The sequence below is a fragment of the Mus musculus genome, chromosome 17 (genome assembly GCF_000001635.26).
Source record: "Mus musculus strain C57BL/6J chromosome 17, GRCm38.p6 C57BL/6J".
Classification (NCBI taxonomy): Eukaryota; Metazoa; Chordata; class Mammalia; order Rodentia; family Muridae; genus Mus; species Mus musculus.
Genome location: NC_000083.6, coordinates 18,218,815 through 18,234,993, shown reverse-complemented (window position 1 = coordinate 18,234,993; position 16,179 = coordinate 18,218,815). Strand labels below are relative to the sequence as shown.

Genomic DNA, 16,179 nt, shown 5'->3' with positions numbered 1-16,179 from the left:
AAGACGAATATACATTGACTCTGAGACAAAACTTGGCACATGCCCTAGAAAGTGTGGTTCAGTCCCCCTGACTGATGGCTAACTAACACTCTTGAAAACATTATCCAACAATTCCCCTGACCGATGGACACATTATCAGAGCTTTTTTGTTGACTGAACAAATGACCTTCGCTACCCTACTGCCTGAGACTTCACCTACTCATCACTGTGCTGACATTCTGGCAGAAGAAACTGATACTTGAAATGATCTGAAGGATCATATCAGCCTTGGCCTGAGAGTTCGAACTGGTACAGGATGGCAGTAGCCTCGAGGTTGAAGGTATGCGAAAGGTGGGGACAACAGTGTAGTGGTAGACAAAAAGCTGAACTTGTGGCTTTGATACAAGCTCTATAAATGGCAAAAGAGAAGTCTACACTGACAGCAGGTATGCTTTTACCACTGTATGGAGCAATATACAGACAAAGAGGGCTGTTGACATCTGCAGAGAAAGACCTAAGATGCTGTGGCTAAAAGAAATCAGATGGCAGATATAACCGCCAAACAGGCATCCCAAAGAGCAATGATCCTGACAGTCTAAAGACTATCAAGTTATAGATAAATTAAGACTGGTAAAATAAACCTTGTATAGAATAGTAGAAACTGAAGAAAGAAAATTAGTCCTCCCATGAAAAGACAGACCTGACATGTACTGGGAAATAGACTTTACTGAGAAAATTATGTGTATGAATACCTTCTGGTTTTTGTGAACGTTCTCAAGATAGATAAAAGCTTTTCCCTATAAAAATGAGACTGCTCAGATAGTCATCAAGAAGATTATTAAAGAAGATTTTTCCAAGGTTCGGAGTGCCAAAAACAATAGTGTCAGTTAATGGCCCTGCCTTTGTTGTCCAGGTAAGTCAGGGTCTGGCCAAATATTTAGAGGTCAAATGAAAATTACATTGTGTGTACAGACCTCAGAGCTCAGGAGAGATAGAAAGAATAAATAGAACTCTAAAAGAGGTCTTGACACAATTAATCATAGAGACTGGCACAGACTTGGTGTTCCTTCCCCTTGCACTATTTAAAACTGAAAATACTCCCTCTTGATTCAGCCTTACTCTTTTTGAGATCCTTTATGGGGCTACCATGCCCATCACTTTCTTAAATGATGTGTTTAAACTTATGTTGTTATAATAATGATCTGTATGCTAAGTTAAAAGGCGTGCAGGTGGTGCAGAAAAAAGTCTGGTCACAGCTGGCTGCAGTGAATGAGCTGAGTACCCCAAAAACATCTCACCAGTTCCAGCCAGAGGTCTGATCTACGTGCGCCTGCGTCATGCTGAGACCCTCAAGCCTCACTAAAAGGGTCCCTACCTAGTCTTGTTTACTCTCCATTCTTATTCTGTTTTTGTTCTTATAGAAAAAGAGTATGATTTCTATTCTCCACATAGAGAAATAGACTTCTAAAATTCTAGCATTAGAATTATTTAGTAGAAGAAGAGGGGAATGGAGGAAAATGAGATTTTGTAACTTGTGAATCATGTAAAAGAGTTGTCTCTGAGCCCATGCCCTGGGGCCAAAAACAAAGCAGGACAGGGCTGTTGTTAAGACATTCCTAAGAACAGCTTGACTGTAAAGATGAAAAAATTGCAAGGACACAAGCAGGGCTATCTTGTCTGAGTCAACACCACCTGGCCGGAACCTCCCCTCTGTCTACTGCCCCTTGATGCCGGGTAAAGTCATACATCAACTGGTTGCTATGTGAACAAAGATAAGCCCCCAGCCCACAGGAACAAAGTCCTGATGATGCCCTTTTGCTGACATGTAATCTTTCTGTTAATGTTTGAATAAGCTAATACTGTGTCGCTATGCTGAATTCCACACCCCCTTGACCCCTTACCCCATAAAAACCCCTAGCTTCCAAGCCTCGTGGTCGAATCCACTGTCTCCTGCGTGAGATACCTTTTGACCCGGAGCTCCACCATTAAACTACCTTGTGTTTTTACATCACGGCATTGTGTTCTGTTCGTGATTCTTGGGTGCACGCCGAATCGGGAGTTGAGTGGGGGTTTCCCCACTAGGTTCTTTCACTATCAAGTAAATCTTTGTCATTCTATTTAACACAGAAGATGCTTGCTCTGCACACCTTCCTTGCTCAGGTGAAATTTATCCCTCTCAGGACTTTGATGATTTGAAAAACAAAGTAATGATAGATTGTATAAGTACAGAGATTAATATTAATCAGTGAAGTTCTGGTAATTTAATTGGTGTCACATGCCTCAAATCTAAAATTTCACTTAGTTGCCTTCTAAGAATAAAGTTTAAATTCACTTTTCATTGAGCTCATTTGACACTCTATAATACATTGGACTTTACAATATAGGATAAAGTGTAGAATTACTTTGTTGAAAGGGGTTAAATACAAATGAATAGGACATTCTAATAGTAATTCTTATCCTGATAGTTCTCATAAGTTTTCTTAAATTGTAAAGTTTACAGATAATAGAGATAAGGCCTCTCTCTTGGACTAAAGGAGAAAATGTTTAGATAAGCTACACCAATGCATACTGTATAAACTATCTTGGAAGTTGTTTCCCATATGTAACTGTAAGCTGCCTGCAGCTTTACATGATCTGGGTACTCCTGGCAGGCTGGGGCTGAAAGAGACTAGACAGTGAGAAAATAATGAGGCCAAGACAGATTCTGATCAAAGCCTGCGAGTTTACTAAGAGACTGTGCTTTTAAAGGGGGGAAGTCCATCCCCTGCCAATCTATTCTTGGTGCCTGGAGTCAGCCTGTAGGCAATGTGCAGAATAGGATGTGTCTCCGGAATGTCTAAAGGGTCTCTCAGCAGGTAGCAGAGTCTTGAGAAGAGCAGTGGTAGTTGACATAACAATATAGCCATCTAAATTGGAAGGCTACACCCCCAGGTGATCTCATATTCAGTGGCAGCAAAGTCTGAATCAGCCTGCTTCAAGGCTGAGGGAGGTTATACCCATAATTCATACTTCTTAGCTGCCACCAAAAGCTCTACAACATGTTAATTTTGAATGGTTATACCTGTAATGCTTTTTTTTTTTCCTTTTTCTTTTTCACTTAGTTGGCCTCCTCTGGTTCTAATTTGTAGTGATCAGCCTAAATTGTTTTTCATATTAAAAGTGTTTTTTATTAATTTTGCTTCATATAGTTATTCAATTCATCCCAAGAGATGAACCATAAGCTCTGAATACTTGTAGTCATTGCTGAAGTCATCCTGACTTTGGCTAGTGAGGAATTTGAACAACCATAATTCCGATCTAGTTTTTCACTTGAATTGAGGGCCTCAGCAACAGAGTCAAAGGGAAGGGATAGATACAAAAGTCACAATGGCAATCACCATCCATTGGAATGATTAGTGTGACTGACTCACTCATCCGGAAATTCGAAGCATATATGGTCACAAAACAAGAACTGAGCATATGTGTACTGGACACTGAGTGTTCTGCATTAATAAATCCCAGGTACTAATAGGATGTTTTCTTGGATTTTAATCCTGGCTCTTGCATATTCTTAAATTTGTCTGTGCTTTTTTCACTGTTAATATCACTAGATGTTATTACATAATCACTGAAGAATTTTACCATGAAGGAGTTATTATTATTGGTACATATTTCCCTCTTTATATTTTCTACACTGAGAAGAAAATGCCACATCCAACTCTACCATTTCAATATTTGGACAATTAATACAGTAAGTAAAATTATTTATTTATTTAAGTTCAGAATTCTGACTTAGTGGCTATAGTAATTAAATTTTAATTATCCTTTATTTTTTATTTTGACAAATTCACTCTTAGAATTTAAAATCTTTTAATCAATTTTATTGTCCTTCTGGATTATTTTCCTCACTCAGGGGAAATGAAATGGTAACTTTGACTGTATTCATTTTAGTTTCCTCATTTGATTGATAATCATGACCTCCTATTTGCCATTCTTTTTATGCCACAATGTCTGAATTGTTTTCAATGTTATGAGTTCACGGACTGATAATTTATTCTAAGCCTTTCCTTGTTGTTCACAGCATTGTGGATGCCATTATTGTTCCTGTGATATTAGTTGATGTCACTAAATGCTCTTAGCTTTGAGTGTTTTTTGTGATGGTTGAGAGAAGTGGCCCCATATGTTACATTCAGCTGATTCTAGAGTTAACAGTGTCACAATTAGAAGTTGTGAATACTTCTGTGGTTTACAAATATTTTCTCTCACTTGTTTTGTTATAAGTGTTTGTTTAATAATTTAATTATTATCATCAGATATTTTTCCTGTGTTTACATGATTACTCCAATGGTTTGCAGTATTTATTCTTGTCTTTATATATGTGTCTTATATAGTGAATATAAGAGTTTCATCTTGGTCCTGTTTCTTACTTTGCATTAAATTATCCAGGTTAATGGAGAGTTTCAAACAGGTATTGCTGAGTTGGACAGAAATATACATCTATTTTTCTTAGTAAATTAATAAGGTGTTTTTATACCTACCATACCTTCCTATCCCAAGGAGACTTAAATCTGTATGGATACAGGAAGTATGGCATGGAAATATAACAATAACACCTATAAATGAATACATGAAGAAATGTGTTGGAAGTCAACAAGTGGAAAGTGAACAAAAGAAAAATATGAAATTTTTTAGAATATATAAGTGATTTTGTCAAAATTAAAAAAAAAAATTAACAAAGAAGGTGTGAAGTTGATTTGTGCTCCATGAGACACTATTCTGTGTGTGACAAAATCTTACTTATGTATTAATGGTTATAATAAAAAAGAGTTGAGGATAAAAAATGTTTAGGTATTAGTTCAAAATTAAATAATTATTACTTTGACAGATTTATTTTGAATTTTAAAACATATCAAAATGGGTATATAAAACTTATTTAGATAAAATTTTTTTGGTATTTCTAGTTTTTTAGGGAATCATATTTTGTCTCAAAGAAAATTACAATATTTTCTCACATGCATATTAGATAGGGCTACTTTGGATGATGGGTAGGGCCACTTCTATTTCATTATAATTAATGATCCTTATAAACCAACTTTTCTGGTGCCTTTTCCTCTCAAAAATTCAGATAACAATGTGTATGGGTATGTATTTCTCTTTATTTTGTGCAACAACCAGCTGTTCCCTGTAAAGACTGTATTTCCTTATATGAGCAATTAATATATGGTTTATTAAGTATAAATAAAAGGATGGATTCATATGAAAAACAGTGACCTTGCATAAAATCAGAAAAAAGCTAAATTAGTGGCAAAATTCAGTCACTTTTATAATAATGTATTAAGAGTATTTGTTATATACAGTGTTACTTATGTACATGGAATAATTTTAGGAGAAAATGACTTGTTTCATTGTCACATTCATGGTACTGTCTTTCAAACTTGTTATCACATTCATTATCTTCATGTGTGTCCATAATTTTTATGTAACCCACATTTTCTAGGGAAGGTAAAACTGTTCAAACAAATGTTATCATCCTATAATGTGTGTGCTAATATCGAGATCAGGTCCACAGGTCCAGCACTAGGCTCCTGCAAGGTACAAGTGATATTATTAGCCAATGTATTACATCCTTTGGTTGACTTATCTTAATTGTTCCCAACTCAAACTGAAAATTTTCTCTAGAGCTTAATGAGATTAAATTATTTTCCTTCACATCAAGTAAAATATAGGTTTATACAAAATTAATTTCATGAAATGCGCATGAATTTTTCCTGGTCTTAGCTTGATACACTTGTTGTATCACAGTAATTGATTCTAGACAATTTTGTTTTTAATGGACTTTATTGTTTTACTGGAGTTGTATACCATTGTGAGCAATTTTACATATTAAAAGAAGTCAAATTTCTACAATATTTCTCATGTACATAAAGCCATTCTGGATTCTTCCTACAATATATTCCCTCATGTATATTGGCTGTGAATGTGGCTCCACTCTTTTTTTGTTAATAGTATAGAATAGAGTTTGTTTAGGGCTTGGGGAGGGTAGTAGAGGCAGGGAAAGGCAGAGAGAGTAGAGAAGTAGAGACCATGGAGAAAGAGGGGAGAAGGGCGTTGTTTTCCAAAGAAACCAAGTTTGATTCCCAGAAATAATATACAAATAAAAAGAGGCCATGATGGAATTGTGTTTGCATTCAAGATCCTGTCATTGATTTTGTACTGAAGAACTACTTTGCTGAAATTCAAAGAAATGGTGAGATCAATTATAAAGCCAATTCATAATCACAATACAGTTAAGATTGGAGCCACACTCTTGTTCTTCCCTTCCTGTTCCCATCCACAATAGTTTCTGGTTTTAGAAACTATATATGGGATAGATCTCAAGGTGGAACAATCTCTGGATGGCTGTTCCTTCAGTCTCTGCTCCACACATTGTCTCTAGCTCCTCCTATGGATGTTTTATTCTCCCTACTTAGAAGGTCTGAAGTATCCACACTTTAGTCTTCCTTCTTGAAATTCATGTGGTCTGTGAATTGTATGTTGAATATTCTGAACTTTTGGGCTAAGATCCACTTAGCAGTGAGTACATACCATGTGTGTTTTTTTTGTGATTGGGTTACCTCACTTAGGATGATATTTTCTAGTTCCATACATTTGCCTATAAATTTCATGAACTCGTTTTTAATAGATGAGTAGTAGTATCTTCTGTAAATATACCACATTTTCTGTATCCATACTTCTGTTGAGGGACATCTAAGTTGATTTCAGCTTCTGGCTATTATAAATAAGGTGACTATGAACATAATGAAGCATGTGTCCTTATTATATATTGGAGCATCTTCTGGCTATATGCCCAGGAGTGATATGGCTGGATCATCTGGTAGTACTATGTCCAATTTTCTGAGAAACCTCCAGACTGATTTCCATGTGGTTGTACCATCTTGCAAAACCACCAATAATGGAGGATGATTCCTCTTCCTCCATATCCTTGCATGCATCTACTGTCACCTGAGTTTTTAATATTATTCATCCTGACTGGTATGAGTTGGAATCTCAGAGTTGTTTTGATTTGCATTTCCTTGATGACTAAGGATTTTGAACATTTCTTTAGGTTCTTCTCTTTCATTTGGTATTTGTCAGGTGAGATTTCTTTGTCTAGCTCTGTACTCCATTTTCTAATAGTGTTATTCAGTTTTCTAAAGTCTAACTTCTTGAGTTCTTTGTATATATTAAATATTAGCCTTCTATTGAATGGAGGGTTGGTAAAGAACTTTTCCCAATTGTTGGTTGCCATTTTGTCCTATTTACAGTGTTCTTTGACTTACAGAAGCTGTCAAATTTTATGAGGCACAACGTGTCTATCCTTGCTCTTAGAGCATATACCACTGGTATTCTGTTCAGAAAAAAATCCCCTTTTACCCATGTCCTTGAGGCTTTTCCCCACTTTCTTTTCTATTAGTTTCAGTGTATCTGGTACTATGTGGAGTTCCTTGATCCACTTGGAATCGAGCTTTCTACAAGGAGATAAGAATGGATTGATTTGCATTCATCTACATTCTGACTCCCAGTTCATCCAGTAAAATTTGTTGAAAATACTGCCTTTTTTCCACTGGATGGTTTTAGCTGCATTGTCAAAGATCAAGTGAGCATAGGTGTGTGGGTTCATTTATGGGAATTCATTTCTATTCCATTAATCTACCTTCCTGGTTCTGTACAATTACTGTGAAGATTTTATCACTAATCTCTGTAATATAGTTTGAAATCAGGGATGGTGTTTCCTCCAGAAGTTCCTTTACAGTTGAGAATAATTTTTAATATCCTGGATTTTGTTATTCCAGATGATTTTGCAACTTGCTCTTTCTAACTCTATGAAGAATTGTGTTGAAATTTTGATGGGGATTGAATTGAGTCTGTAGATTGCTTTCAACCATTGGCTATTTTTACCATATTAGTCCTGCTGATCCATGAGCGTGAGAGATCTTTCCATCTTCTGAGTTATTCTTTAATTTCTTTCATCAGGGACTTAACATTCTTGTCCTACAGATCTTTCACTTCCTTGGTGAGAGTCACACAAAAGAATTATATATTATTTGTGACTATTGTGAAGGGTGTCAGTTCCCTAATTTCTGTCTCAGCCTATTTATCCTTATAGTAGAGGAAGGCCACTGATTTGAGTTAATTTTATATCCTGGTGAAATTTTTGGTGCCACTTTTTTCATGAAGGCAAGTTGGTTTTATTCAAATGCTTTCTCAATATCTAATGAAATGATCCTGTGTTTTTTTTCATACATTGAGCTTGTTTATATAATGGAGTACATTGATAAATTTCCATATAATGAACTATCTCTGCAATGACGCCTACTTGATCATGATGGAAGATAGTTTTTCTGTGTTTTTTGATTTAGTTTTCGAGAAGTTCATTGATTATTTTTGCATCAATATTCATAAGGGGAATTGGTCTGAAGTTCTCTCTCTTTGTGTCTTTCTTGGGTCTTTGTGTGGTTTAGATATAAAAATAATTTTGGCTTCCTAGAACAAATTAGTTAGTGTTCCTTCTTTTTCTATTTTGTGAAACAGTTTGAAGAGTATTAGTATTAGTCTTCTTCAAAAGTCTGATAGAACTCTGCACTGAACCCATCTGTTCCTAGCTATTTTTGGTTTGGAATACTATTAATGAATGCTTTATTACTTTAAGGGTTATGGTACTGTTTAGATGGTTTATCTGAACCCGATTTAAAATTGGTACCTGGTATTTATCTAGAAAATTTTCCATTTCATCCAGATTATCCTGTTTTGTTGTGTATAGGCTTTTGTAGTAGAATCTGGTGATTTTTTTTTTTTTTTTTTTTTTGCATTTCCTTGGCTTCTTTTGTTATATCTCCCTTTTTATTTCTGATTTTGTTAATTTGGATACTATCCCTGTATCCTCTGGTTAGTCTGTGTAGTCTCCCCTCCCCTAGCCTGAAACCTGCTTGCTCGGGGTGGAGCTTCCTGCTCATTCGTTCTGCCACGCCCACTGCTGGAACCTGCGGAGCCACACAAGTGCACCTTTCTACTGGACCAGAGATTATTCAGTGGGAATCGGGTCCCCTCCCCCTTCCTTCATAACTAGTGTCGCAACAATAAAATTTGAGCCTTGATCAGAGTAACTGTCTTGGCTACATTCTTTTCTCTCTCCACCTAGCCCCTCTTCTCTTCCAGGTTTCCAAAATGCCTTTCCAGGCTAGAACCCAGGTTGTGGTCTGCTGGCCGGACACAACAAGTCTGGATAAGTGTTTATCTATCTTGTTGATTTCTCAAAGAAAGTTTTTTGTTTGGTTGATATTTCATATCCTTCTCTTTGATGATATTTGGTTGAATTCAGCCTTGATGTTGATAATTTCTAACTCTACTGCTCTTGATTGTATTTGTGTCTTTTTGTTCTAGAAATATCAGATATGTTATCAAGCTGTTACTGTATGCTCTTTCCAGTTTCTTTTGGAAGCACTCACAGCTATGAGTTTTCCTATAAGTACTGCTATCATTTTGTGCCATAAGACTGAGTATGCTGTGGCTTCATTTTCATTAAATTCTAAAAGTCTTTAATTTCTTTCTTTACTTCTTCCATAACCAACTTATCATTTAGTAGAGTGTGGTTCAGATTCCATTTGTATGTGTACTTTCTATTGTTTTTGTTGTTATTGAAGACCAGTTTTAGATTATTTTGACATGATAGGATGCATTAGATTAATTCAATCTTCTTGTATCTTTTGAGGCCAGTTTTGTGACAGATTATTTGGTCAATTTTGGAGAAGGTACCATGAGGTGCTGAGAAGAAGTTAAATTATTTTGTTTTAGGATAAAATATTCTATAGGTATTTGTTAAATCTATTTAGTTCATAACTTCCATTAGATTTATGGTGTCTCTGTTTAGTTTCTGTTTCCATTATCTGTCCATTATAGATTATGGGGTGTTAAAGTCTTCTGCTATTATTGTGTGGAGTTCAAGGAGTTCTTTGAGCTTTAAAGTTTATTTTATGAATGTGTTTGACCTTGCATTTGGAGCATAGATGTTCAGATTTGAGAGTTCATCTTGGAAAATTTTCCTTTGATGAGTATGAGGTGCCCTTTCTTATGTTTTTTGATAACTTTAGTTTGAAAATTAATTGTATTTGATATTAGAATGACTACTCCAACTTGTTTCTTGGGACCATTTGCTTGGAAAACTGTTTTCCAGACTTTTACTCTGAGATAGTATTTGTCTTTGTCACTGGAGTGCATTTCCTGTATACAGGAAAAGGTTGGGTCCTCTTTTTGTAACTAGTCTATATCTATTTAGTGGGGAATTGAGTCTATTGGTATGAAGATATTAAGAAAAGGTGATTGTGGCTTCCTTACTTTTGTTATTAAAGGTGGAATTACCTTTATGTGGCTATCTTCCTTTTGGTTTGTTAAAAGAATATTATTTCCTGGCTTTTTCTAGGGAATTTCCCTCCTTGTGTAGGGATTTTCCATTTATTATTCTTTGAAGAGCTGTATTTATAGAAACATATTGTTTAAGTTTGCTTTTGTCATGGAATATCCTGGTTTCACCATGTATGTGAATCAAGAGTTTTGCTGGGAATAGTAGCCTGGGCTGGCTTTTTTTTTCTCTCTCTCTTAGGATCTGTATGACATCTGCCTATGATCTTCTGGCTTTCATAGACTCTGCCAAGAAGTCTGGTATAATTCTGATATGTTACTTGATCTATTTCCCTTACTGCTTTTAATATTATTTCTTTGTTTTGTGCATTTGGTGTTTTGATTATTTTGTGATGGGAGGAATTTCTTTCTGGTTCAATGTATTTGGAGTTCTGTTGTATTGTATGTTCATAGGCATCTCTTTCTTTAAGTTAGGGAAGTTTTTCTTTCTTTTTTTTTTTCTATAATTTTGTTGAAGATGTTTACTGGCCCTTTAAGTTTGGAATCTTTGCTCTCTTTCTATACTTATTGTCCTTAGATTTGGTATTCTCATTTTGTCCTGGATTTCCTGGATGTTTTGGGTTAGGATCTTTCCACAATTCACATCTTCTTTGACTCTTTTGTCAATGTTTTCTTATGGTATCTTCTGCAGCTGACATTCTCTCTTCTATCTTTTGCATTCTGTTGGTGATGATTGCATCTATGACTCCTGACATATTTTGATGGTTTTCTATCTCCAGAGTGTTCTCACTGTGTAATTTCTTTATTGTTTCTATTTTCATTTTTAGATCCTGGATGCTTTTGTTCAATGATTTCACCTATTTGGTTGTACTTTTCTGCAATTCTTTAAGGTATTTTTGTGTTTCCTCTTTAAGGGATTCTACTTACTCACTTGTTTTTTCCTGTATTTACTTAAGGGAGTTATGTATCCCCTGCTTAATGTCCTCTATCAGCATCATGAGATGTGATTTTTAAATCTGATTCTTGCTTTTTCAGTGTGTTGGGGGATCCAGGACTTACTGTGGTGGGAGAAGTGGGTTTTGATTATGTCAAATAGCCTTGGTTTCTGTTGCTTAGGTACTTGTGCTTGCTTCTCATCATCTGATCATCTCTGGTGTGAGTTTGTCTTGCTGTCTCTGACTAAAGTTTGTCCACCCTGCAGGCTTGTACTAAAGTTTGTCCACCCTGCAGGCTTGTTGCCCTGGGACAACACTCCTGGCGAGAATAGCTCTCTCCTGGTGTGGATGGCTGTGGAACAGCCTTATCTCCAGAGTGCAGATGGAGACCAGAAGGAACCTATTCCTACTATTCCACTGTTCCATTGCCCTGTGTGCTTCTGGATGATACTGCTTTGGACAGTTTTTGGGAAGAATGTGGCAATCTCACCTCTGAGCTTAGGAGTGAGAGCACTTCTGAGAAACCAGCTCTCTGCTCGTAGGATTTGTGTTCAAGTGTTGTGGAACAACTTCAGCTCCCAGGTACACATGGAGAACAGAAGACTTGAAATTTTAATAATAACATATTTACACTTATAAACAATTCAGTACATTGATCTCATTCTCCAAAGTCCCCTGCCCGTTCAGTACCCAATCTCTCTGCCAATATCTCTCAACCCCAATCTTAAGTTTTGTCAGGAGCCATTATAGGAAAAGCTAGGCCTAGGAATAATTCATTTTAAGAATTATACACATACATACATACAATTATATATATATATTATATATATATAATTATCTTGTAGTATAGTGATGCTATTTGTACAAATAGATGATTACTTAATTCTTAAGGATGATCCTATAAATATTCCTTTAATTATATAGGTGTTTATTACACTATCTGACTATTGTGACTCCTATTTGACCCTTTTCTGATAGTCAAAACTGAAATGAGAACTCAGACAGTCTCCCACGTGTCACCAATTAATTATGTCTAGATGGTAACCAGACTTTCTACTACTCACAGCACATTCCCAGAGCTTGTAAAACAGGTAAACAAAGTTCATTAAAAAAAAAAATCTATGGATGGGTGTGGTGGCACACGCCTTTAATCCCAGGACTCCGGAGGCAGAGGCAGGTGGATTTCTGAGTTCGAGGCCAGCCTGGTCTACAAAGTGAGTTCCAGGACAGCCAGAGCTATACACAGAAACCCTGTCTCGAAAAACAAACAAACAAACAAAAAAAGTAAAAATGGATCTATGGTTTAATATAAGTGCTAGGGCAGACAATAAAATATTGAGTACATCTATACAAAACTTTACTAATTACTTAGTTATGGTTTTTAACTTTCAGTGAACCTGTGGAGCTGTGACAGCTGATAAATATGTAGCCAGATAATTACTCCTAATTGATATGCATGTAAACATTCTGTCTTGTATAATTCTATTTCAATTTATGATTTGATATTACTTGTGAAATTTCAATGAACTTTTTAACATATGATCATGTATTCTGAAAGATGTATAAATGCTGAGCACCAAGAGAAGGGTCAGAGGAACTGAGCTGAGGAGAATATTTTTGGATCAAGCACTTTTTATACAAAGGAGAAGAAAGAAAGAATAATTCACTCCTCCCACTTAGAATCTTTCCACTTTTCCCCCTCTTCTTAGATAGCTTTCATAGGAAATGTTTTAGAACATAGAAAAAATTCTATAATAATTTTTCAAGTTGTCCATTTTTCTTCCTGTGACTTCTGACTAGCAGACTGAAAGTTAGAGCTGAAAGTTCCTGGGGAAATAGAACAAAGGCTGCATTACTTATTTCTTTGCTGCAGGATACAGGGGTCACTCCCCAAAGCTAGCAGTTTTTACACTCAAAAACAGAAAAAAAAATTAGGACATTTGAGAAGTTATTGTCAGTATTTATTTGTAGTTAGGGAGCTAGAACTTCCATGGACCCACAAACTTTACTGCCACACCAAAGTCCTAATCTGTCACTGTTTCTACCCTCTCCAGGCTGGGAGGATCCTGGTGTCTAAATTGGTGCCTTGGAACAGGTACTTTGAAGAAGGTAAGTTGACAGAGATAGAACTCTTATCTGTGTTTTGCAAACTACTTGGGCAGTGAGTGTGATCTTATGGAGGGTGAGAAATAGGAGTTTATATTGCCTAATGCCATCAGCAGAGGCTGATATTGGGCTGATAGCAGAGGCTATCTGTACCAAGGGTATGCCAGAGTAGGTGTTAATTTCCTATTGACACCAGGCTGTTCTCCCAGCATTGCTGTTGAGAACTATCAGCACCAATCTTATGTTAGGAGCTATCAGCTCTGGGTTGTGTGAATTTTGTGTATATCTTTCAGGATGGACAAAGTGAATCTACATAGAGTCCTTTGCATGTCACACCCACTCCACTAAAAGCTGCATGGCAGGCCCAAAAGCTTGGCCTCCGTCCTGAGGCATAAAGTTTCACAGAAACTTGTCTCCTGGAAAGTTTCTGGCACCCCAGAAACAGATGTATTTCAGATACATCCTTGCTATAGTTGGTGAATGGTTCTGTGTGCTTTCTTTCAGTATTGTTTTATTATAAGTGCCTCCAAAGAATGATTTGACAGATACTTAAATTAGGTTGAACTTTGCTTCCTGGTCTTCACCAGTGTCCTAGGCAGTCCTTGAGCTGACCCTGGGGTTGGAATTTAGTAAGAATGTTACCTATTCGGACAAATTGCCAACAGTATTGAAAGAGAGATAGTAAAAGAAATCAGGCATTACTATCTACTACATAGAATTAGAAATTTCAGGGCAAGCTTAGCAAAGTAAGTTTTAAATTCTTATCATAGTTATGAATGGCAGACTACATTATTTAATAGAAGAAAGTCTCCTACAAAATCACTGAGAATAACAGCCAAGTCACTCCCATATACAGGAATTTACAGTGGTTTAGGAAGAAGATCATGGTGTGGTTTGAGGAACTAGAGTATTGCATTATTTATGAGAAAGTTAGTGAGAGAAGAACTCCCTAACACATCCTTTCACTAGTCCAGAGGAATAGCATAGTTAGGCTGGTGGTGGGCTAAACAATAAATCAGAATTAGAACTATGTCTTGGGCATGAAAGCCCTTGCCCTGAGAGCATAACAACCTCACACCTGACTTCTAAGCATATAGCTGACCTTAGATAGAGCTGACTTTGCCTCAGTTCTTACATTTCCTATTTCCTGCCAGTCTTTATGTGTGTATTCCTCTGTCTTGTGTAAAGAGTCATTAAGCATCGGTTAACCTCAATGTACCTTGCCTAATGTGTCACCCAACTTCCTTATTTTTTTTCTGTATTATAAGTCTGATGCTCCCTTTAAGAAATGACATTCAGGGATGTGGTAGCACACACCTTTAATCCCAGCACTTGGGAGGCAGAGGCAGGCAGATTTCTGAGTTTGAAGCCAGCCTGGTCTACAAAGTGAGTTCCAAGACAGCCAGAGCTATACAGAGAAACCCTGTCAAACCGGAAAAAAAAAAAAGGAAAGAAAAGAAATGCCATTCAGATCAACATTCCCTTATGTTAGTATCTGTTTGTCATATTTTTTTACCAACTCCTTGCCTATCTGTGCACCATAAGGCTGATTCTCCCATGGGTTGAGGGGCTGATTGAGTTCAGTCTGCAGCATTTACATATGCTATTAAGGATACTCTTAAAGAAAAAAAAAAAAACATTAAGGTTAGCACTATCAGCTGACTGACTTTTTTCAGTTTGTACAAATGGTCAGGCCTTGATTTCTAGAAAGGAGAACTTTAGTTATGGATACATGGGAGAATGTAGGGTTAGATATTAAAAACAGGTTTACAGAGAATAGAGGAACAGGCATGCCCCTTACTGAGTATGCTATTTGGAATGAGCTTAGGTAGGCATTGATGAATGACAAAAAGGCCATATGTGCTCAGGAGATATTAGTATCGCCTCCTTGTTAGAGGACTGTGCTACTATTGTCTCACTCAGGATCTAAGAACAATGTTTATTCCATGACAGAATAGTCTGGGAAGATTGCTCAAGACAGGTTAGTGAGAATCAAAAGAAAAACAAATCAACCTCAGAGGAGAAATCTGACTCTGAAAATAAATTATCAAAATATCATAAACATATGTGGAATACCCTGCAGCATTTAAATATAAGTCATTTCTTAAGACCCCCTAAAAAAGGTACAAGAAACCAATAAGACCTATTTGATCTGCTGCTGGTATGCTCCAAACTCAGCAGAAGGTAAATTGTTAGGCTGTTTACCAGTGAGTATGCAGAATAATATATGGGAATTGCTTATATCGCCTCATGATTGGTTTAAAATAGCCAGATGTTGGGAGCTATTAAGACAACACTATTGTCCTGATCTCTAAGTTGGGCCTCTCCCCCCCCCGAGAAGAAAAGGGGGTCAAAAGCGGGCCACCGACGCATCGATTCCGAGAACAACCACGGGATGTTCCAGCCCTCAGTCATCGCCAATCTCCTGACCATACCCTGATACCACCAAGTTCCTGCTTCCCCGTGTAGCTGCCAAAAGAAAGAATTTCTATTGCCCCCTCCCACTGATAAGTACTTCTCCTTTTGCTTGTATTGCCCCACCCCTCCCGCTGATAAGTATCTGTACTTCCCCTTTTGCTTGTGCATTTAAGCCTTGGGCCTTTCTCAATACATTTGGGGTCTTGATGCAACCCAGAACGGTTTCCGTGTAGTTATTCGCACAAGACCCTCGTCTCTCTCTACACCCCCCCATTTGGTTATTAGAAGGAGGTCCCCTCGAGACCCTCGAATAACTGGACCTGCTGGACAGGTCAAGTGGTGCCCAATGTGGGGCACGAGGTACGAC

At 36.9% G+C, this 16,179-nt stretch overlaps 1 protein-coding gene across 3 annotated transcripts; it reads left to right on the top strand.

Moving 5' to 3' along the window:
* Positions 1-277: 277 nt before the first annotated feature.
* Positions 278-15,889, top strand: Gm29986 (predicted gene, 29986). Of its 3 annotated transcripts, none has more exons than XR_385443.3 (4): positions 278-319; positions 3,570-3,709; positions 13,343-13,397; positions 15,736-15,752. XR_385443.3 is itself a non-coding variant. In XM_011246743.1 (4 exons), exons 2-4 carry the CDS (start codon positions 11,637-11,639, stop codon positions 15,861-15,863), a joined length of 417 nt encoding a protein of 138 aa, XP_011245045.1. In that variant the 5' UTR covers positions 11,202-11,243; positions 11,584-11,636; the 3' UTR covers positions 15,864-15,889. The 3 variants fall into 3 exon arrangements, 2 of the variants coding, with proteins under 2 accessions (XP_011245045.1, XP_017173232.1); XM_011246743.1 differs by lacking the exons at positions 278-319; positions 3,570-3,709 and adding exons at positions 11,202-11,243; positions 11,584-11,870 and having other exon boundaries at positions 15,736-15,889; XM_017317743.1 differs by lacking the exons at positions 278-319; positions 3,570-3,709 and adding an exon at positions 11,271-11,870 and having other exon boundaries at positions 15,736-15,889.
* The last annotated feature ends 290 nt before the right edge of the window (positions 15,890-16,179 follow it).

Bases quoted from the DNA above. Each gene is read 5' to 3' on its own strand.
- Gm29986 (XM_017317743.1), top strand. From the start codon at position 11,439: ATGTCAAATAGCCTTGGTTTCTGTTGCTTAGGTACTTGTGCTTGCTTC. The intron at 11,871-13,342 runs GTACACATGGAG...TACCCTCTCCAG, and splicing joins GGAACAACTTCAGCTCCCAG to GCTGGGAGGATCCTGGTGTC. The intron at 13,398-15,735 runs GTAAGTTGACAG...CCCCCCGAGAAG, and splicing joins GAACAGGTACTTTGAAGAAG to AAAAGGGGGTCAAAAGCGGG.